The 24,569-nt window shown below is 41.6% G+C and overlaps 1 protein-coding gene across 8 annotated transcripts in view; it reads right to left on the bottom strand.

Annotated features, from left to right (window-relative positions):
• rsrc1 (arginine/serine-rich coiled-coil 1) overlaps positions 1-24,569 on the bottom strand; it is a 129,824-nt gene that overhangs the window by 90,734 nt on the left and 14,521 nt on the right. For all 8 annotated transcript variants that reach the window (XM_028573498.1, XM_028573496.1, XM_028573494.1 and 5 more), the window contains exon 4: positions 14,146-14,373. In XM_028573498.1, coding sequence (XP_028429299.1) covers positions 14,146-14,373 — 228 coding nt within the window. The remainder of the gene's footprint in view (positions 1-14,145; positions 14,374-24,569) is intronic.

The raw sequence follows: 24,569 nt of genomic DNA, 5'->3' as shown, positions 1-24,569 counted from the left end.
AAGTGTGTGAGGAAAAAAAGTATAAAGGAGGAGTTATTCTGATGTTCGTAGAGACACTATGGGTACATGCTCTTAGGAGGGTGTACACATGGTTATCTTCCTTTCTAGGAGAAACCTTGGCATATACATTTGGGGCATGTTAACTGTTCTCTCTTTTATGAAAGTATGTTTGTTTGTTGTGAATAAAGCTGCATTAGTCTGAATTCATTGTACTCAGCATTTGTTCAGTCTCCATCTCCTTACCAGACATTTCCCAGATATCAATTGGCGTCACAAAGAGAGGTGAGTAGCTGTTTCATTCGGTGTGAATGAAAGAGTTTGCTCCCTTTTAAGCTTGTCTGTGAAAGAACTGTTTGATGGGAAGGAAAGGATGGAGATATGAAATTATTAATTGGGGTAAGACTAAAATGAATGAGTAAATTCCAAAAAGTTTAAATGGTGTTTGAAGTGTTGACAGCTGATGTTGCCTTCATCAAATCTAGCGTTGAGAGACAGAAACGTATCTGTTGTTTTCTTGTGATTGAGACAGGGATGAGAGACGCCCTAGACTGTTTGTGGCCCAAATATTACCGATGTCCTATGGTGGGTGACATTGATTAGTGTGTGATTTTGGTGCGGACTTCTCTGTGTGATTGGTGCTTCGTTTGGGAAGAGGTTCAGTACACAGAGTCGAAATGAATGTGATGAGTGATTGTGACGCATAAGGCATAGGAGCAGATTTGACTAGCTCAAACCGGATTATTTTGGAGTGCACAGATGTTTAGGAGTTGAATTTGATGAGTGGACATAGCCAGTAAAGATTTAAAATTGACCATTACCGACTCCAATTTCGGGATCAGGTGCAGCGTACTTGTTTGTGAGTGTTGTCTTGTTTTGCTTTGTGTTTTGTGTATCTGCAATTTCAAAATGGATCAAAATTATAGTAAGATGTCATGCCAGACCCTAACATTACAAAGAAAACCAGAACAAGATGTGCCTTAGTTATGCTTGCTTCTGAAGCATAAGTTAAGAAGGGGAAAGATTTGAGGATAAAAGTATGTGACACAAGGCTCAGGCCTAAAGAAAAAAAAAAGGAAAAAGAAGCCGAATGATTAACAGCTTTATAGACCAGAGAAAGATAAATGTACTTTTGAATTAGCATAATGAAGTTCCTATACTATTACTGTTTTGTAGCAGCATTTTGAATCAGTGTCATAGATTACAACGTAGAAAGAGAATCAAGAGAACTAAAATGAGTAAAGCACAAATAATGCTTCTGGAGGAGTTGTGTTTTGTGTTTATTCAGGGCCTCGATGTGTCAGAGCGGGACATCTCACTTCCCCAAGCTGCAGGACCAGTAAAAAGCTGAACCAGGACCATGAATCCTGGGCTCAGTATTCTATTCCATTCAGTGGGCAACATGGGCCACCTCTATCAGACACCAGCATCAGAAACACATCTGGTGTTACAGAACGAGCGGAGAGGGAGAGGCCGCAGATTTTCAACTGCCCATGGTTGAAATGGACACCCGGATGGTTTTTCGAGAGGAACTGGAGTTGCAGTTCAGTGTCGAGACTGAAAAGCAAGATTGTGACAATGAGAGAGGCCAGAATGGGGATGACTCTGAGGTCTCCATCACCTATCAATAGGCTCTTTCAGAAGGGACAGTCGAGGAACGGTCAGCAGACGGATCAGACGGGGAGAGTGAGAGAGGACGGATTTTGCTCTGATGCATCGATGTAGGAGGAGAAGATATGTGAATGGAAATCATTTAATTACTTTGTCACTGTAGGGTATTTCAATATCAAGTGCAAGTTGATTAAAAGATGTGCATGAGAAATTCAATGCAAGGGTTAATAATTCATGTAAGTGATGTATTTGCTATAACCAACATTCAAAATGTATTCCAGGGGTTCATATTGTTGCATATCACATTGTAGTACTGTATCTCAACTAGGATAAAAAAGGGAGGCTCAATAGGTTGGACATTTCAGCCTACATGTTTCAAATGTATTTTATATCTTGTATGTAGTGTACTACACAAGAAGGTTAGTCTAGGGACAACCTTCACCCATAAGAATGTGTAGAATCTATTAGGAGTTTGGATACAACTTTCATGCAGAGGAATTGGAGCCAGGAATGTGAGAATCTATTAGGAGCACATGCCATAAAAGGTGTAGTTTAAGAGTAAACTGTTGCACTAAAATAGATAGCTTGAAGTCTGTGAGGAAAAGAAGTATAAAGGAGGAGTTATTCTGATGTTCGTAGAGACACTATGGGTACATGCTCTTAGGAGGATGTACACATGGTTATCTTCCTTTCTAGGAGAAACCTTGGCATATACATTTGGGGCATGTCAACTGTTCTCTCTTTTATGAAAGTATGTTTGTTTGTTGTGAATAAAGCTGCATTAGTCTGAATTCATTGTACTCAGCATTTGTTCAGTCTCCATCTCTTTTCCAGACATTTCCCAGATATCATGTATCAGTGACACAAATAAGTACGCCCATCCCTCAGTCATCACAATCAAGCGTACACACGCTTGTATGATTGGTAACTGCGCTCATAACTCTTTTTGTTTCAACTCTTGTGTGCAAAAAAAAAAAAAAAAATGAGGAGCGCTGTCTACCCAGTCTGAAGGAGGCATTCTTGTAATGATCAATGCCATTAGGCAAGACCTGCAGAGCTGTATTTCTGTCTCAGAGCAGCAGAGGTCAAATGCGTGATGAAAGGTACTCTCTGATAACTGAAAGCCCTCCTCCGCTGTCTGTCTATCGCTTCTCTGCATCTGCTTTCTCCAACTAAAAACAACATCTTTCTATATAATGTATTCTCACTCTCAGCGTTTCTCATCAAGACTTCAGACAACACCTTCTCTTGCCCCTGGTGCAGATGAATAAGCACTGGAGTCTGTAGAAAATTCAACATTAACAGTGTGTTTCTTTTACACATATTTCTCCAAAACAAACTTCTCCTTTAGCTCCCTTCCTCCATTCACCATCGCCCTGCTTCCTCCACCGAGAGAGAAAGAAAATAGGGCAGAAAAAAATATTTTGTCGACAAGCACATTTACATAACCCTCCTAAATCGGAGCTGGCCTGTCATGTTTGCTGCTCATAACCTGCTGCTTATAATCCTGCCTGCATCCTCTTCTGATCCATAAAGCTGAGCAGCCAGCCACTTCAACAGCAGCCAGGACTGCCGTCACTAGCTGCCGCTCCTGCTAAGACTGGGCCGTAAAAAGAGGAGACGAAAAGGGAGGCAAGGAGAGGAGAGAATAAAAGAGAGGAACAGGGTAATTGGATTGGGGAGGATCTTCTATTTGGCCAGGTCTGGTCTCTGTCATCACGCTCCAGGCCTGGCTTCTCTCAGTGCCTACAGCAGGTTTCAAACACATCAACACACACAACTCTAAACAGCATTGAATGGCTACCCAGTTCAGGAGGCAGACTGTCCTGTGTACTGCTTAAGCCTGCAGGGTGTCTAGTGTGTGTTTTTTTTTTTTTATACGTGTGAGTGTTTGCATACTCCCTCAACAACTCACTAAATGGTTAAACAGATTACAGAGCGCACTAAGTGGATTGTCACAGCTCTCTATCGCTCGCTCAGGGTGTCTCTCCTGCGATTAAAAGTGGCCAGATTTTTCTCCACACGCGCACACACACGCACACACGACAAGGTGAGAGAGAAAGGTCATTCTCAGGCATAGACAGCATTTTCTACAGTAACTGACAGCCAGGACGACAGTTGCTTTCAATTTTTTTTAAAGGGATAGGTTGGATTCTTTTAAGTGGGGTTATATGAGGTACTTATCCATAATCAGTGTATTACCCACAGTAGATGGCGGTTTGCTCCAGTTTGGAGAAGCAGACAGGACTATTGGCATGGAAGCTAGGCAATATACTGCTGTGGATGGGGCCACACAGCAAAACGTACAGTACATATGGAAAGTATTCACAGCGCATCACTTTTTCCACATTTTGTTATGTTACAGCCTTATTCCAAAATGGATTCAATTCATTTTTTTCCTCAAAATTCTACAAATCATACCCCATAATGACAACTTAAAAAAAAACTTTTGTTTGAGCACAAATAGACTTTAAATTGCACAATTATTGTTTTTCATTTCCGAACAGCTAGAACAGTCTGGTAAATTCAGAAAATTACATTTACTGTAATGCAGCCTGTAAAACCAGCAAAAGACAACACTTATTACAATATCCAAAATCTAACACGATATCTAATCTTGTATCACGATAGCGATATAAGTTTATATATTTCCCAGCCCTATTTTTGGTCAGAACGTTTGTAGATCTCAACATTTCCAACAGCACTTGAAGGCAGCTTCATTTCACAGAGAAAGAGAGAAAAAAAAGCGATGGAGGGACTGTGCTTTGTTGTTGCAGGGACGCTGTACCGGCTGTTACACAAACTCCTGGACAGTTAAAGGCTTGGGTTTCATTTTTATTTACCCTCATAGTGTTTTCTAACTTTCTCATGGCAAGGATAGAGGCAGTGATGTTTACTGTTTACTGTATGGGACTATCACACCACCTCAAAACAGACTGACAAGTCTGATCGCCGGTTACATGATTGGCCACGGCAGGGTGACGCCGGGTTCACGGCTGGACTGGCCATCTGGCATACCGGGCATTTTCCCGGTGGGCCGACGCACTTTTGGGCTGAATCGCCGATAAATAGGGCTTTTTTTTTTGGGCCACACCGGCCCATAAAGAACTCACAGCGGCCCATTGGTTAATTTTCTTTATTGGCACTGGCCTGACCCAATCAAATCCAGGAACCCCCTTCCCCACTCCGGGCCGCAAATTTACAAATCCCACTATGGCCACGCCTCCCGGTCCTGAGACACGAGTTGTAATAGTTATGCTGGAAGTTTAGCATCCACGTTAAAATGGACAAACCACCACCAAAGCGCAAGGGAGGTGCAGAGAAATTACGGGAGAAAAAGATTAAGAATCTACAGGCAGATTCCTCAAAATGTGCCAAAATTTCTGACATGTTTGGGGCTGTAGTAGATGCTTCAACATTAGCATTACATGAAGCCGAGGAGGAGGAGGAGAGGTGGCTGGCTATACAGAGAAGCGGAAACAACATCATGACAGGGAAGAAGCCGAGGAGGAGGCGAGTGACCATGACAGGGCCACGGGAGCGAGTGAGGAAAAGATGGAAAAGAGAATAGAGGACGATGTGGTAAGGAGTAGGCAAATTGACAGGGACTCTCAGGAAGGGAATGTGTGTGTGTGTGTGTGTGTGTGTGTGTGTGTGTGTGTGTGTGTGTGTGTGTGTGTGTGTGTGTGTGTGTGTGTGTGTGTGTGTGCGCCTCATGTCATAACGCAGTTTGGCTGTAACATTAAAGTTAGTGGCGGTCAGGTAACCTAACTGCTTAAGCTTACATTGAAAATGCTAGTGGTTAGCCTGTTGGGTAGCTGAAAAGTTGAAACAAGCATCAGTGTTCCTTGACTTGCTTAATTAGCTCTTTTCCAGGGCATATACTACTCTCAGCTTTATTGTAGCTTTTGGGAAGGGTTATGGTTATTGTATTTAGCAGACACTTTTGTCCAGCAAAATAGTAATAAAAACAATAATGACAATACAATATAAAATATCAATAATAAAATATAACAAAAATACCATAAATATACAAATCATAACTCTAAGAATGAATGAATTATTTAAGTGTAAGATCAACAGATAAGTCTTGAGACCCGTCTTGAAGGATCCAAAACAATCACATGAACACTGAACACTAGGCAACTCATATCATAGAATGCACGCATATTTTAAGAGGACTGTCTGCAGGGAATGTGTCTGACCAATCACTGTGGGTGTGGGCTGCCTGGGCCAAAAAATGCCAGGGCACATTTTTTGTCCCAGTCCAGCGCTGGCCGCGTTGAGTTTCTCCAAAAGTGGAATCTGTCTCAACGTCTCACTACAGGCCGCTGCAGGTTTTTGCTGACCACCCCAGCGGCCCACACCGCCGCAGTCTAAACACACTACCCCCATTCAAAATGAATGGGAAGACCTGTGTTTTTGTCAGATGAGGACCACCGCAGTGTGTGAATGCAGCCTTACTGTGCCAAGTTGGACTTCCAGTACTCGAGTCAGCCTTTCATTAATAATAATAATTTTATACATGCGAAGAATAGACGCTGTTGAAGTGCTGCCCCTTGCTAGCAGAGAAAAAAAAATCCTAAATGATACTTTCACAGACAAAGACATCAAACCAGGCCTCAATAAAAAGGGAGGCAGTCATTTCATTTCTTTAACCCTAAGCTCATTATACCAACTCTAGTTTTACATGCACAGGGAAAAGACAGCTCTCTGATGCCATGAGAGGTCTCCACACTGCCCTCTGTGCCTAGTCCGGTCCAAGTAGAGCTGGGCAATATATCAATATTATATCGATATCGTGATATGAGACTAGATATCGTCTTAGATTTTGGATATCGTAATATGGCATAAGTGTTGTCTTTTCCTGGTTTTAAAAGGCTGCATTACAGTCAAGTTATGTCATTTTCTGAACTTACCAGACTGTTGTAACTGTTTTATTATTTGCCTTTACCCACTTAGTCATATTGATCGAGATGATTATTTATCAAAAATCTCATTGTGTAAATATTTTGTGAAAGCACCAATAGTCAACACTAAAATATCGTTGCGGTATCGAGGTATTTGGTCCAAAAATATCGGGATATTTGATTTCCTCCATATCGCCCAGCCCTAGGTCCAAGTAACCTAGATGTTGTCATTTGGTCATGTCTAAAGACCGTATGCACTGTCTACAAAGCACATTTGTGAACATGCTGGCCTATGCTGTGTCCCTGTCCATTTGAGGGTATAGGTGGTGCTTAAGAGCTATTAGAAGTCACCTATACAAACCGTCTTGGGCAGTCTTTAAGATTAGATAATGCACTTATAGTTATTATATTGTTCACCCTTTCCTGCCTTAAACTCAGGTTTGGAGCAGGGTAATGGAGCCAGGTCAGTGTGCGTGCATGCGTGCGTGCATGAGAGATAGAATAAATGTCCAGTGAAGATCGAGTTGATGCAGCAAGGCTGTTTTCTATCCAATATATGCTCATTATTTGTGTGGATAAAGCAGCTAATGACTACATACAGCCATGGGCCAAGAAACACTACAGCTGCAATGCTCTGTGTGCACATGTGTGTTGCCTATTGGGACCTCTGTGTGTGTTTGTGTATGTGTGTGTGCGCCTGTCCACCTTTTGCATGTAGGCATCACTTCTATTTCACCCAACCTCATCCAACTACCCAACCCCCACCCACACACACCTCTTCAGCTTCACCCATATCTCCTTTTGCTCCTAGCCACTAGGCTACCCCCCTTGACGCACACACACAAATAATACACACACTTACAGCTCATTGATTTAAGTCAATGTAAGTGTATCCTAACCTTCCGAGGACGGTGTTTGAAGTCTCTCTTACCTCCCCAGACCCGCTCCTAGAGCCAGACACAGCCTAGAGTCCTGCAAGAATGCAGACAAACACACACACACACACACACACACACACACACACACACACACGGCAGTGGTCCCATCCACACCACCCATACACACACTCCCAGGAGGCTGAGAGGATGCCGCAGGCAGGGGCTACATAAGCGCAAACACAAACACACTTACTTTCTCTGTGTATTACCAACACTAATGAGCTGATAGATGTTCAACAGAGGCAAAGAAGCAGACAATCATTTCCTCAGAGTGAGGCAAGGAGGGAGAGAAAATCAACAGCAGTGAGCGTGAATGTGTGTATGCTTGTGTCGAGGGTCTTGTTTTATTTTCTCTCTGCCTCACAGCCTCTAGGCTTCCAGAGGTTAAGGCTGAGCGATGAAGCAAAGCTAGCCAAACTGAGGCCTGCGGGTCCTGCCGGGACCCCTGTGGTGATGCTGGGTTCTGTTTAGCTTGTCAGGGGAAAACACAGTAATGTGAGGAATTACTAAACAATCACATTCACAGAGAGAGATGGGAATGGGCGGGTTGGTGGGGACGGCTATATGGACAAAAGGAAACTCCACCCTCATAAAATAAGTTATTTTAAAGGTGTGAACAATGGATGCTGTTGAAGTGCTCCCCCTTGCTAGCAGAGAAAAACTCTATAATAATTCTTTCACAGACAAAGACATCAAACCAGGCTCCAATGAAAGGGAGGCAGTCATCTCATTTCTTTAACCCTAAGCTCATTATACTAACTCTAGTTTTACATGCACAGGGAAAAGACAGCTCTCTGATGCCATGAGAGGTCTCCACACTGCCCTCTGTGCCTCCGCTGCCCACCCTCTGCCCATTTCACACTCATATGACATGAAATTGAGTCAGATGGACCAACAGTACTCCCGTGACCCAGCACAGACAAGGAGTTCAGCCTAATTGGACAGACCTCTCTGATTGAGGATGTGGAGTAAGGCAGCCAGCCCACGTTCTTCCACTACCTTGGTGATCGGTTACAGAGGAAAGCAAAGAGATCGACACTGCCATAGGAAAGGGTGAAGACTTCTCTTGAAAGCAGACAAATTCTTTTGACGAACGAGTGGTGTTTGAGGAGGGTGACGGACATGGAAATGGAAAAGAGTGAGCATTAACATAATCAGCAAAAACACTAGGCCTGGACTTTGCTTCATCCTAACTACATTCCCTCAAGCCTGATCAAAGCCTGAACCTCTGCATCTTGATTATGCCAAAACCTTTTAAGACAGTGACTTGAAATTAAAACTTTCTGTGGAGGAACCGTTGTGTAACTGTACATTCTGCATTTCTGCTCATTAATTACAGGTGGGAATTGGGTCTGAACATCAGGTGAAGAATGCGGTTACATTCAAATTATACTTTTCTCAATTATCTGCCTGGGGGCAGATGTGCACTTGTCAAGACAACACACTTTTTTTTTATCCTGCTCTGATTTAGGGAAGAAAAAAAAAACGAATGAAATGAAACCGGACCTGACTCAGGCCAAACAGAGTTAAGAGAAAGATCGGGTCCACTTCCATGCAGAGAACCAAAGCTATTTTGCATATCTTTGTAATTTGTCCCTAGTATATTTAAGTGAATCCCAAGGGGCACATGGAAAGATTGTTGAGTAGCTCATCTAATTAGAAAAAATTTAAATCATAATAACCTGGATGTTTTATAGAAGCTACATATTTGGGTTTTGGGGGAAAACAAATAGGATTATAAATAAATTGGATTATAAATTGTGTGTGAGGCTGACCTTAAGTAGGCTAAATGTATTGTTACTATAACCAATTAACTGCAGCACTCCTCAGTTTCCCACCAACCTGTGTCAGTTGTAACACATTAACACCAAATACTGCAATTAAGATGGCATGAAAATGAATTAGCAAGCGAGCAGAGAAATAAAAATAGATCCCTAAAACTAATGAAGAAATGGTTAAAGTTGCAAACGTAACCAAACAAAAAATATTTGTAACTACATTTGCATAAATAATTGTGTTAAATGAAATCCAGTTTCATCCAGCACATCAATTAAAATGAACATATTTGAAACATGACGGGTGGTGCTGATGAAGGCGTACTTGTGCTCTGTGGGGGTATGTCAGACGTAAAAAGGTTGGGAGTGGGGCGGCACTAGCTCACCCAGTAAGAGCGTTCGCCCCCGTGTAGGCTGCGTCCTGCAGCGGTGCGGGTTCGAATCAGACCTGCGGCCCTTTGCTGCACTACACAATAAAAGGGAAAAGCCCCAAAAATATCATAAAAAAAAAAAAAAAAAAAAAAAAAAAAGGTTGGGAGCCACATGAATATATTTAACTCTATTCTGAATGTACAATACACATAATACCTTGCTGAGAATTTGATCAAGGAAAAAAAGAAAGAAAAACACAAACAAAGTGTTACAGGGCTAAATTCTTTACGTGTTTACTCTCTCTTTATGTTTACTCTGTAAATACGAAGCCAGAGGATTAGACAGAGCAAAGCTGACCTACTGACACTGTACACTAGTCTGGACACACACACACACACACACACAGACAGACACAGACACACACAATCACCCACTTACCCTTTGCCACCGGTGAACAAGATCTCTTAACAGCAGCTAGTCTTTTTCAATAAATTTTGCATGAAAACATGCTGCTGGTGCACCAAGTTGCCTGCTGTCATACTAGAGGAGTGTTAAATGTTTAATGACGACAACACCGCGCACAAGCGTGCACACACAGAGTCAGTGTCAGGGTGCTGCTCTGAGGGGCCCCTCTTTCATCCTGACAGACACTATAAAGCTCCTGAGCCTCTTCTCCACCCCGCCGTCAACATCGCACTGCTTTACTCCTCTCCTTACACCCAGCAAGGCAACCTGGATGTAAATGAGGTTGTAGTGTTACTGTGTGTGTGTGTGTGTGTGTGTGTGTGTGTGTGTGGGTGTGTGTGTGTGTGTGTGTGTGTGTGTGTGTGTGTGTGAGGATCAGGGGCTTACATAAAGACCCTACCCCCATCACCATTAAGAGTAGAAGAATGATAATGGGAAAGACAGAAAAAAGAAAATGTGACTTGTCATAGACAGGATACAGTGCAGAAAGCCTCGTTTTACATATTCCTGAAACACCTGCCTTTGCCTTTCTTCTGCTAAAGACTTCTGTGGGAGCATCTGGGGAATAACAGGAACATCCATGTCAGGCAGCTTTTGGACGCTCATAGTAACATCATATCAAGGTCCACAGATAGACCAACGTAATTTAAATGTTACTCATTCATTTTACTGTAAGTGTGAGGATGCTGACAATTTAAAGTCAAAAGTGGAAAAATTATCTTTCATCATGTCACAAAATATACACCAATTTAAAATTAACCACAAACTGCATGCAGCAGAGACGAGATGGTGGAACAGGAGCGGGTCTTACAGGTCTTATAATACATCCACGAACGCAGCCTCTTGAGCAGAAATGGATAAATAAAAGGGTCTTTTGAATGGCAAGTTGAGTTTCAAAGCCCTTCCAGACGGTTCTCTTCACAAGACTAAAGCTATTTGCTTGTACGGTCGATGTGAACTGAGATACCAATGGAGTAGACAAGTCTCAAATACGATCTTGAGCATTAAAAACTTAAAAGTAAATTTAGAACAGACCAAAAAGAAATTGTGATTAATTTGCAAATTATCGTGGGTTAACTAGGATCATATAAATATATATGCAGTATATATCACCTGGTATGTTGGCAGGTCAGCACCATATGGTTTAGTCAGAATTATTCCAACATCAAACCTCCACAGGTTTCAGTAAATTGGAAGGCCAGATAGGAGGATAGACAGTTTGAAATATATTAACGCTACAACAGGTGGAAATGCAAGCGCGCACGCGCACACACGCGCACACACACACACACACACACACACACACACACACACACACACACACACACACACACACACAGACTAGCTAAAGCGGGGTCAGAGATAAAGGAAGAGATTCCTATCGATGCTGAAGGATATTGAAGCCTTAATAAGAAAATAGATATAGTCTGCTGGCCTTACATTTCACTGTTAGCTTTATTTGTTTTCCTGATACAGATCTAAGAAAGGCAATATGTAATAGCTTCAACTAAATTAAAAGCAAATGTCTGTTGTTGTTCTGTTCACAGAGAAATCTTGAGCCCCACGGTCTTCATTGATGACCAATAAAGCCTCAATTAGGATAAAAAAAACTAGTGCTAAATATATGGAAATTGTATTTAAAAGGATAAGGCTTTTTATTATCAACACTTGCTTCCGCTAACAAGTACACTGAACTTATGATTCATTATTTGAAAGACCATATAAAAATTGTGTAATTCTAAATAAACAAGAAACCACAGCTTGAATAATATGTCAACGCTTAACCCTTATTTCTAATCATGTGCAAGTTTTCCTCCGTTATATCTGTGCATAGTACTTGTTAAATACATTAAATGAGTTGTGTTAAATAAAAAATCTCAGTTAAGATTCACTGTCAGAGATGCATTTTCTCAATAATTAGCATTTACTTCACTTAATGAGATATAGCACACACACAGTTTCCAGAAAAAACTTTCACTTCACTCGGCTTTGCGTCGTGCCTAACAGGCTACTATTTTGACCCTTTGCCGCACTTTGCCATACCTCGTAACACATCCTGCTGCTGCAGGAATAGCAACGCGGATTTCGGTGCCTCATTCCGGTGCCACTGATATGCCTGCGGTTCTCTCTGATACTCTGAAACAGACGTTACAGGCAACAGAAACATCGCTGCACGTGACGCTAGTTAACACTACACTCGACAGCAGCTAACGTTAGCCTACCGCTAGGCTAGTAGCTGGATTAAACACAGTTACAATGCTGACAGCTAACGCTAAACAGTGTAAAGGGTGTCTGTATTTCACTGTAGAGGATTCCGAGCTGCCGTTGTCGGAAAAAAACAGACGGTGCGTTCAGCCTCGTGGTGCATTCAAAGTTCTTGTTAAATGCCCATTTCCCATCTGGTGGTTGTTTTTGTCGTTCAACAGCTATTTACTACTGAAAGAAGTTATTGTTATAATTATTACATTATTATTAAATCATTTAATTTTGACCATATGGCCTTAGCAATAAACAAGCCGTTCTTTAATGTCGCCAACTGTTGTTTAGTACCCTTCTTTTTTTTTTACTTTCTTAAAAAGCATTGGTTCAGGCACCGGGACCGTTTTAAAAGTACCGCTTTAGCACCGGTATCCAAACCAAACAATACCCAACCCATTTAATATTGACTCTAGATTAAAATGCGTAACTAGATTCACACATTTTGTTTACAGTAAATAAATAAATAATTAACAAATACAAATCTTAAAATCAAGTTCATAAAGTCACTTTCTTTGCATTCATTTGATTCCCAATAGAGATACACTGGTAAGAATTGCTTTCCATTGTTAATACGTACTTAAAAAACTGTTCTGAAATGCAAAATAATAGAATTTTAATCATGTGATAAAACATGCGATTAACTATAGAAATTCAGCGATTAATCAGGATAAAAAAAAAAAAAAATTGTCCAGCCCTAGTTACAACCGTTGCTACAGTGATACGTTTCATCTTCTGATTGCACGGTTGTATCAAGAATACATCCTAAATTGCAATTTGACTACTACTGCATACTTCTGTTAGAAAATCCAATGAAGAGCCTATAAATAAATATTGCCTTTTAGACAAGTTTAATCAATACCTGGATCGACCTTTGGGTGTGCATTATAACATACACTTTTCAATCTACGTACTTAAGTTATCTGTTAACTGACAAGGGCAAAACATAGACTGCACCGTGTGTTTTGATATCTGGGGAGCTGAAATCTCTTAAATTGATGTATTGCAACAGCAGCTGGTCTGCACCGCTCATGGGATCCATTGTCTGACACACATCTGCGCCATTCACTATGACAGACAACAACTGGGTACCAGTCATATTACAGTGGCCTTAAATTACATTAGAGCACACCGCGCTGGGGAGGGATTGAGGGTGCTATTCTGGTAGAGGCAAAGAGAGGCCTCTAAGGTAGTTAGACCTGTAGTGGAGTATACCACTGTTTAAAGATCCACTACTCTGAACTTGTATTCTAGTGTGTATAACAGCCTTTAGAGGACATACAGTTGCAAGTTAAGATGTTATTTGCCAACACTTCTCACCTCAATAAGGTGCTCTCGTTTATTGGTTTTTTTTATCACCAAAGACATCAAAGATGCATATGATGTTGTTATGTTTCTAGACTTATTGCAGCTGGGTGAAAAGTGGAGTTAAAGACATCAGACATCATCTGGTGACCAAAACATTATCTAAAAACTGAATCTATGCAGCACTCCTACCTACCATCTATTCTTATATCCCCATGATATCTTCTCTTACAAGAGGGAATTATATCCCATTACAAGGCCAGTGTAGCCTGTGGCTTGATTGCGAAGGGAAATGGAGGAAGAAAAGGAACGATGGATTGATGGATGGAAGGATCAAGTGATGGATGGACAAATGGAGAAGCTGAGACTAAGCTCCATATTTAAGTATATATTATACTGACCAAAATATTCTGCCCTCACGTGGAGCCTACAGTTTAGATTGAGCTGGGCTAACCCAACACTTGTTTGGTGTGTTTGTGTCTACCTGTACATGTATCAAAGTCATTTGTCACTTACCCTTTTTTGGCTGCCTTGTCTTTACTCTTGTCCTTCTCTCTGACTTTGTCTCTGTCTCTTCCTCTGTCCCTCTCCTTCTCCCGGTCGCGGCCCTTGCGGCGGCTTCGGTTCCGCTCTCGGCTGTGGCTCCTCCTGCGACTGCGGCTGCTGCTCCTTTTGTGGCTTTGGGTCCCTCGTCGGCTGCGGCTGCCACTCTTACTGCGAGACCGCCGGTGGCGAGAATGAGACCTGGAAGAGATAAAAGACAAGACATGGTTTGAAGCTGTTTAACCATTGACAATAAAACAAACTAATGTCTTTTTTTTCCTCAATGAATAAGAAGTGAGATGCTGGTAGTTTTTTCCCCACAATGTCCCAACCTGTCCTAAGTCTTTATTATTAAGTTATATCCACTTTTTTCCTTGTCTACTTCTACTTCAGTTAGTTATTGCCTGTATTTCACAGAATGCCTTTTAATTGCTCCCTGTAAATGTAGCTGACAATGTTTCACTTTGCTGTCAGTTATACATGTGTATGGCAACAGTGATAAGAAACAGAGATAGGAGTAGCGAAGAAATAAAGTGTGATCCCGCTAGGGTTGCAAAGGGGCGGAAATTTTGCATGGAAAGTTTAGCTGGGGAATTTGGAAACATTCCAATTTGGAAACTTTCATGGGAATTAATGGAAATGATTGGAGTTAATGGGAATAATGGGAATTTACAAGAATGAACTGGAAATGTTGGGTAATTCATACAAACTCCATCTTATACAAACCTAATATATAAACATTTGGTTTTGTAATAAGCAGACAGGTATAGTCCTGGATGTAGTCCTTGGGCTCAAATGCAGTACTGCCTTCAATCAGCGTCAATGTGCTGTAGAATGTTGGATTCTAGAAATGATCTGTACAGTGGGTGTGGCCTCAATAGCCCTGTAGTAGGCTAAAGGCCTTTATATAATTGTGCGTAGAATCGACGGCACAGGGTCCGGCGTAGACTCAGACCCCTGCGCATCTACGCCGGACCTTACGCCGTAGCCGGACGTGCACCTCTCGAGAAATGTAACTACACATCGCGGCGACGCACGTCGCTCGGCTGTGGCTTGGTAGCGTTGCGTTTCTCCCGACTTATTTCCTGGTTTTCCTTCTCCAAAAACAACATGAAATCAAGGAGAGGGTTAACTTTTCCTGCTCCGGATTTCCCACCGTGGTCAGAAAGAACAGGGGAGACACTTTGTTTCTCTCACTATGACTCTAGAGTCGGTACTCACTCCGGAGCTAATCGCCGTAACGTATAGACTAACAGTATTATAACAAGAAATATTAAAAATATCCAGTTTATTCCCATTAATTCCCATGGAAAGTTTCCAACTTTGAAAATTCCCGTAATTTTGCAACCCTAGATCCCACTGAGGGAAACGCAACTTATGGATGCATTGCAGTACAGTTGATTAAGTTCATTGCTTGTTTACAAAATGTATGGGTCTTCAATGTTGCATTTCTCCCTGTAAGATTTAAGACTGTACTGTAAATTAGTCAAAATATGCAACAAACAGCTAATGCTAGTGCGTTCAACTCAAGTAAAAGTAAATATCTAGTAAAACAAGCAACATGTATTCCTTTCTTTATGTAAGCATATACCTTTTTATTGCTGCTTAAATCTCCTGAAAAGAAGTGTTTTTTGCTTTCAACATATTTGGATATTTGTTCAACAGACAATGTTACAAGACTTCAGACTTCAAGGTTATAGACCAACTTTCTGGAGGTGGTGGCTTTACTTTAACACATAGAAACATGTTTACGTTCACATCGGTTAACAGAACTTAAAATAAAACTCACTAGGATAACATTTTGGACAAATTCATCCTTCAGTGGATGGACAATCACATACACCATGAGAGAGACACACAGACACACACACACACACAAGAAATTGAGCCAATTAGAGGCGGGCTCAGAGGAAGGCCTGTCCTCGGTATTGATCCTGACACTGGCCCTCTGGTCTCAAAAAGATTAACAGCAGGAGATTTACTTTGTTAGTTATGACACACAAACATTAACACACACACACACACACACACACACACACACACACACACACATCATTTAAACATCATCAAAAAGAGAATTGAAAGTGTAACTCATGCCTCAAAATGGTGCCATACACACAGGGACACAAAATGACCACAACATCACCGCTTATTTATGTGTCAATCCCTAAATTAAGTCCGTCCTACATATTCTGCTTGCTTGTGCGTGTGTGTGTGTGTGTGTGTGTGTGTGTGTGTGTGTGTGTGTGTGTGTGTGTGTGTGTGTGTGTGTGTAGGACCATGATTTGAAACCCCAGTAGAAATCGGCAGCTGAGATGCCGTTATTTTCCATCATCTATCATTTTATTGATTTGTCTATAAAAACAGTCAAACCTGCTGTCCACGAGCTTTATTGCTTCCCCCCCTTTATTAGTTTGCAGTTTGGGACATCCAGAGCTGTCTCTCTCCCGACAGAAAACTAATCATTTTCTTCAGACGCCTGTCACCATCCTAACAGACAACACTCTGACAACTGTTGCAATCAATTAGGCCGGACGGATCCTGATCACTGCAGAGTAGCTGCAGTAGTTCAAGGTCTCGAAAAAAGATACTCTCTTTGAAAAAAAATATATAGTTATATAAATAAGTTCTATTTTTCAAAACCGCAGAATTGCAATCTGCAGTAAATACACCTATTTTATAAGCAAAGGACAAACAATGACCAATATCATTAAAACATCACCATATATTTAGCACATACTATGATTACAGTAAACAAGAAACTTTTAGAAAGTTTAGTTTCACGTTTACAATCAATGCTATAACTTGCGACGATTTTCATTACTGATTAATCTGCAGATTTTCACAATTAATCATTCAACAAAAGTGCAGAAAATAGAGGAAAAATGTGAAGCCTGCCGTCTCCAAATTTCTCCTTTTGTCCAAACCCAAAATATATTCAACTGTCACATTTTTACATTTAAGAAAGTCAAATATTGAGCTGCAACTAATAATTATTTTTCGTTAACCTTAAAATGTCAGAAAATAGTGAAAGGTTAAACGATTATCAAAATATTTGCCGATTCATTTTCTGTCAAAGTACTAAACGATTAACCACCTAATCGTTGCAGCTCTAATCAAAACCTGTACATTTTTAACTTTAAAAGAAAATGACTTCATTGATTAATTAATTATCAAAATAGCTGCAGAGTCAGACTAATTGATTAATCAACTAATCACTTCAGCTCTAGTAACAATAATACTGCAGTATTGACTACAGCACTACTCTTTTTTTCCTGCATGTATAACTTTGCCCACATAAGCAAGTCTCATTGCATTCTGCAGAACAGATACTAAAGCAGACACCCTGGAGTTATGATCACAAATAATTATTATGAAACCTTTGATTCAGAGGCAGAGGTGAAAGCAGTCATCAGTCACAGGACATTTGATTTAGCATGTCTAATACAGTGTTTGCTGGAGCTACGATTAGGCTTTTCAGAGAATCACAGCTAACCGAAAAAAGCAAAAGAAAAACATTGGCATTTTTTGGGGTTGGAGTCTCCATGCGAGATAATCCATCATTGGCCCAAACAGACCTTGGAATGAGCAAATCTATGTGTTGACAATGCCTGCGTATGTTTGTAATCAACAGTACATGAGGGGAAATACAACAGAGTTGCAGTGTTCCAAACCAAAGTCTTATATTTACAGCCAAGCAAATTGTGGCCAGAAGCAGCAGCAGATGCAATTCTCTCTCTCTCTTTCTTTCTCTCTCTCTCTCTAATTCTCTCTCTCTAATTCTCTTTCTCTCTCTCTCTCCAATTCTCTCTCTCTCTCTCTCTCTCTCTCTTTTCTCTCAAACAGCCCACTTCTGGGGTGTGCAGCAAATTAAATTTACTGTAGTTAATAGAGTGAGCCTATGCTGCTAAATGTCAATTTCCTGACCAAGTCCTTCCCCTTGGAGAATGATTAGCTAATTTGGGCTGGGGATAAATGGGCTAACGCAGGACACACACAGATAAACAGCCACAGTTGGACCCCATGCCAAGCCCTTCCCCTGCTTTACATTTTATTGGCCTTATTATCTCCAGGGAAAATGGGTCCCCCTATGGCCTAAACATATTTTCATTTCTAATAAAAGGCCCTTGCTGGTTGCCCACACGTAGAAACTCCCTCACACACACACACGTGCTGCCCCCTCGCAGCCTCCTCCCTCCATTCCCTCGTTTCACAGTCCAATCCATTAAATCGGAGCTCTGCAACTGGCTGGGACAGTTTTCCTGGTGAATTATCAATAGAGTAATTATGCTGCATGTTGGGAGCCGGGCTGAAGCTTATCGCCACTGACCCCCCGGTGCGCGCCAGGATATGATCCCTCACCACAGCCCATTGGGGTAATTATGTGGTCGGGTGTGAAGCTGGATGGTGTGTTACCCTTATCGGTCTGTATTCTATTTCTGTTTTTATTGAAAATTGGACATTAATGGCAGCTACGCAATACCACTAGTGTCAGATAGAGGTGAACGTCTCCAATGTAATCTGACCCCATTTAAATCATTATTCATACTACGCAGTGTAGGGACGAAGAATACATGAACACACACACAAACAAACAAAAAGAGCAATTATCCTCACTGTTTGTTTAACCTTATCTGCCCCATATTCATATCGTTTCTTCGTTCCCCCAACCACCATCCTCTGTTGGCTGGACAAAACAAAGTTCATGTCCATATTGTATTTGTCCCGTGGCAGAGAACAACACAGTGATGGTGTTCTCAGTGATGCCCCGGGCAGCGTCCCTGTCCATTAGGCCAGCGTGGCGGGGCAGTGATCAATGGCTATGTAACTTTAACCCTATCGCATTTCAGTGGACGCTGGCGACAGTGACCCCTTCTCTGACCAGGCTCTTTCTCACCAACAATACACTAAAAGCTAGAGAAGAGGGAGTCCTCATGGGACGCAGACATATAGGTGTGTTATGTTTAAAATTACCATCTCAGTTTCATGGATAGATATTGTATCAATGATAAGGAATATAAATGATTGATCAAAAATAATGTGAGTATGATTTTATATTGGAATTGTTTAATTCAAAGTTCTTAGATCTTACCATCATTTTGACTACAGTATGTTATGTATGTGTCAATATAGATAGGCTCCAGGCTAGGTGTATTTGTCTTTTGTCATCATCTTTCTGAAAAGCTGAAATGTGACTCTGTAGTCATCTGTGCATATTCTATTTTAAGCTAAATGGATATCTACTACTGTACTTGTCTAAAACATAGGTGCACGATCCCTATCATTCATTATCTAATCTTTGTAAAATGATGGTGCAGTCGGCGTACAGTAGTATACCTACATTAAGCCTAAAATATGGACAGAAAATTGCAGTATCATGTTTCAGCTTTTCAGAACGGAGAGAGAAATTGTCTATGGAAAAGTACAAAAAACTGGACCACAAAAGCCATTGGAACAGAAGCTAGACCAGATGTGTCACAAAATTACAATATGCCTTTAAACAATATTAACTGAATAATGTTGGATAGACTAGACAGAGATGCTGCCATATACTGTACAATGTGTTAACATGAATAGGTGGCCTAAACTGGCCTAGAAAAATACAATCCAAAATTCATAGCAGTTTTTCTGATTAACTTCTTCTAGATACAATGCTTATGTAACTAATAAGGAGGCATTTTTGAAAGCCTAAAATTTGTTTACAAATATTTGGTATCTACAATTTATTTTATACTACACAGCCTTGACAAACACACCCTGCTGGTAGTACAGACCTATCAAGTAGCCTAATGGTAAAACCTTAGATTTGAGTAACACCCCCCCCCCTCACACACATGCACGCGCACACGCCCACGCACGCGCACACACACACACACACACACACACACACACACACACAAAAAAAGCTTGCCAGACGAGTGTTTCAAGCAATAGACAGATTGAATAAGAAACAGGCCTATTGAAAGTGAGAAGATCCATATTTGAAGAACTTCATTAATGCGCTGTTCCCCGCCGAGTTATTTCCAGTGACAGAGCACACAGCAGCACTTCATGTTCAAGTTAAAAGTCACTTTTCTTTTTTCTGCCATTTCAATGTGTCTAAAAGCACCTTGAGTGAGCAATGTGCATTTCCTGCTGCCAAAAGACGTGGAAAACAGCTGTTCCTGCCTGACGCTGCCTGCTGAATGGAATGCAAATATGTTAACCATCCAGAATTTATTACTTTTGAGTGCTCTTCAAACGCAACGGCAGACACAAGTTTAATTTATGATATTCCTCTAATTATGAGAGCTGTTGAAATCATTTCCCAAGCTGCTTTCTCCTTCCAAGCAGCCATATTATCTGTTCCTTCGGTTCACAGTACATGCACACATGAGCGCGCACGTACACACAGACTCATAATCATCCACACCCACACAGAAACATAAATATACACACACACACACACACACACACACACACACTAAATAACACACAAATCACTGCAAAGTAGCTGATTGTGAGCACAATTAACACAGCAAAGACAGAGCATGAAAGATTCACAGAAATGTTTTTTCTCCGTCCCCCTCTGCTTCATAAAAGCAATGTTTAGATTTGTCATAATCTTCAGTTTGCTTTTAATTTAGCAGTCGTCAACACAAACGTCTGCAGTGCCGTGCTATGCTGTGAAGCAGAAATGAGCCCCCATGCAGGCCACCCACTCACTACAACCCCCATACACATCCAAACACACACACACACACGGTTACAGCCACAAGCCACAAGGTCAAGTCATTTAGCAGAGTTCAAAGGCCTTCACAGACCCCTCAGATCTATATAAACCTACAACGGCCAGCCAGCGATGAGGGAAAAGATGACTTTCTGCAGCAAGATGTGGTTTCCATGTGCGTGCATGTGCATGTGTGTATATGTGCAATGGCTGTGTGTTGATTACACCGGCGTCTTCATTGGCGCATATGCCCGGTATCACTCAACCTCCTCATCGCAATCCTAAACTTGGCCGTCTGGTGTGCACCCGCAACCTTTGACCTCCATGCAGCCAAAGCTCGACATGACACCCATTAGCAGCTGGAGCCGAGGGGGGCCCTGGCTCAGCCACTCAGCCCAGACACGAGGTCAAGTGAAGGTCACACTCAGACTAGGTGCTAACTTGCCAACTCGCTCACAGCCACTCACGCAATCGAAACCCACTTTTTCCCTCCTTCCATCCATCACGGCCCCGAATAATTAGTTACGCCGAGTTAGGAGAGAGTTGTTTTGGTTGTCAGAGCCTCCATCTGTAAGAGGGTGGAAAGCTGAAGGACCGTAGGAGCGAGTACAGACTAGACAAGAGAGACAATGGGTGAAAAACAGCAGGAGGCTATGGAGGGAGAAGTAACGATAAGATTAAGAAGAAAAAAAAAAGTGACATAAAGTTGGGGAGTCAAGAACAACCAGGGTAACAAAAAAAGAGGGGGAATAAGAAAAGAAAAAAAAACGATTGGGACTTATGGAGAGGACAGAGGAGACAGCCGTGCTTCACATCAAGCTGGCTCCAATTAGCAGGTGTGCTCTCAGACGCTCGCGCTCTCAGACGCTCGCGCTCTCTCTTTCTCTCTCTCTCTGGTCAGGGAAGATGTATTTTTCTGCCTTTTATACGCATGTATTTATGAAGTGGTAGGAGATCTGAGGGCCCTTAGCATAACAGCCTTTTATTGTTTAAATGTGGACTGCTCGGCCCCGTGTGCTTAAGTGATTTAGGAACCTCACAACTCCGGTATAAGAAAAATCATAAACGCTGAGACAAACCATGTGGGTGGACTGTAAAAGGCACCAAGGAACGGGCCGACAAAAAGCAGACACACATTCCACTACTAAAGGGAAACTACACTTAATTAAACACCCAAGACACAACTGGAACAGAGCCCTGTAAAAAACTATTAGTTTCCCCTCTTCAGTGAAATAACATAAAGTTGTCTTCTGGCAGAACAGAGGCTTGTCTCATGAAGAAGTTTTTTTTTTTTTTAAAACAACTGCTGTCAAGACTGAACAAGAAGAAGGAGACAGAGAAAGGAGACAAATGGAGAAAAAGAGATCAAGAAATGAAAAGAAAGCACTCCACCCTCCGAGGGGAAAAAAGCCTCTCCCCTCCACTACATGTGCCACCTTTTCTGGCCACCATTCTTATGGGAAAAACTCTGCATAGATACGTTATGTGTTATGGGATGACAATATATTGGAAGCTGCATACAGCTTTCACAACATCACAAATGTTCTTCTCTTATCGCTACAGAATGTTATTGCTGATGCAGCCACACTATTTATTTTTTATAATTTAATTCTTTAGATTTTATGTATTTTATATGTATGTATTTCATGAAATCAAAACAATCTTTCGCAGAAACAGCTGATTTGATTTGCTACGTGCTATTGACAGCAGGATCCAAATGTCACATTACCGTGATGGCAGAAATGTCACTCATTACACATCTGCAGTAGCACATGAGAGACGGGGAGAACTCTTTGTTATGGTACTTTTTCTAAGTGTCAATATCCTACAGAGTTTACAGAGAAATCTGGCAAACTTCCATTCCAACAAAACTGTTGACTGCATTTAAAATAATTACATTTTCCCGGCTTTGATTTCAAGCCAAAATCACGACGTCTAGTTCTCTATTCAACCAGTCACAGAAGTCTTCTGCTCTTTGTTCAGCCAATCATACGACAGTTGGCCACGTATCGCTTGGGCGATCCATCTATCTCCACTTCCTCCTCATGTCCTCGATTCTGCCAAAACCCCAAATGGATAGACAGAACAAAAAAGGAAGACAAATTTCAAATAGAAAAACTCATGTGCATGCTGAGAAAGTGTTTCATTACTTTCAAAAAGATTGTCATGGTTTCAGTCAAGGGGCACATGATCCTTGTTTCATTCCTCTGCCATTCTCTCTCATTTTTCCACAAATAAATTGCTAAACGTGTGAGTGGAACCACATGCTTGCGTGTGTGTGCGTCTATGCGTGTGCGTCAGTGGGTGCGTTTGTGTGGTTCCTTTGCTTGTCCAAAGCGAACTGACAAGTGCAGGCAGTGGTTCCATTAACTGGCAATTTGCTCTCAAGTTGTCCGGGAGGGAGAGAAGGAATAAAGGAGTGTTTTTTGGCAGGACAACACACATGGCTCTGTTTAGGACGAGTTAAGTGAGGTGCTCACACACATAATCCTAGGCCATCATTCAACACTCTCGTAATGCACACACTCTCAAACATGCAAGGTCTTAACGTGTGGATATGACAGCTTAAATGGAGATCAATGCCTCAAATAATGAAAATGTAAATCTATTGTAAACATGCACATATTTACTTAATAAACCCATTGATAAATGTGTGCTAAAAAGTCAACGCTAAGTGTCTGAATAGGACTATGAACATGTGCCAGCATATTGTAAAGACCAAACTATATAAGTCCACACACGCTTCTTCGGAGTCCAAGAGAACTATGGTGTCCATATGGTTTGAGCCAGAGTATGAGTAGAGTACAAGGTAAACACGCCTGACTGAGGTTTGTCCATGCGTGCTCTCTGAGCATGGGTCTCTACGGACTGGCTCAAAACCTGGCCACTGAATCACACACACAGCACATAAAGATACCTCCCTCCCTCTGTGTGTGTAGCATGTTTTAGAGTGAAAAGAAGAACTGTGGACAGACGGTGGCGTTTATCGGTGCATAAATTAAGAGCAGAAGCTGTTAATTAGAAGAGGGGAAAATAAGCAAACATAAAATAAAACTTTGCTAAGCGGCTACTTGGCAAGGTGACCTCCGAGGGCCACCACTGTCATTCTAGGAGCTGCTGTCCTGCTGGGCGAGTGGCACAGGGGTGAAATGTGCAGGTCTGGCTATGAGCAGCAGGCAACTGGTAGAGCCCCCCCTCTTTACTTTCTCTCTCTCGCTATGTATCACAGTCTCTCTCTCCCTCTCTTCCCCTCCTTCTCCGCCCAGAGCATTATTAGACCCAGGGCTCCGCTGCAGCTCCAAACAGCTCAATGACAACACACAGGGCCTGCCAATTAGAAATAATTAGACAGTCATTTCAGTGGCAAGTCTTTTTAAGTGCATATATAACGACGCAATGATGCTTATTAGCCGGCCTGAGCCAGCGAGGACCAGGGCCTCAAACGCTTTGGCGCTGGAGAAAATAATTATGCCAGTGATCACAAAGCGAGCTGCACATCTCTGTACTTCACCTCCACGCGTTTCAAAAATCCACTTCATTAGCTTCCGTAATTAATCCTCCATTAATTGCAGGAAAAGCCCAGTTTACCTCCCTTCGTTTCTAATTATCATCTTATAAATAGTTATGGTTCTAATTAATGTGTTCATTAGGCAGGATATTTCTCTCAAAGCCTCGCTGGGAGCCAAAG

This window comes from Perca flavescens, chromosome 3 (genome assembly GCF_004354835.1).
Source record: "Perca flavescens isolate YP-PL-M2 chromosome 3, PFLA_1.0, whole genome shotgun sequence".
In the NCBI taxonomy this organism is placed as follows: Eukaryota; Metazoa; Chordata; class Actinopteri; order Perciformes; family Percidae; genus Perca; species Perca flavescens.
Note: the sequence above shows the minus strand (reverse complement) of the source record. Positions and strands in the feature narration are given on the sequence as shown.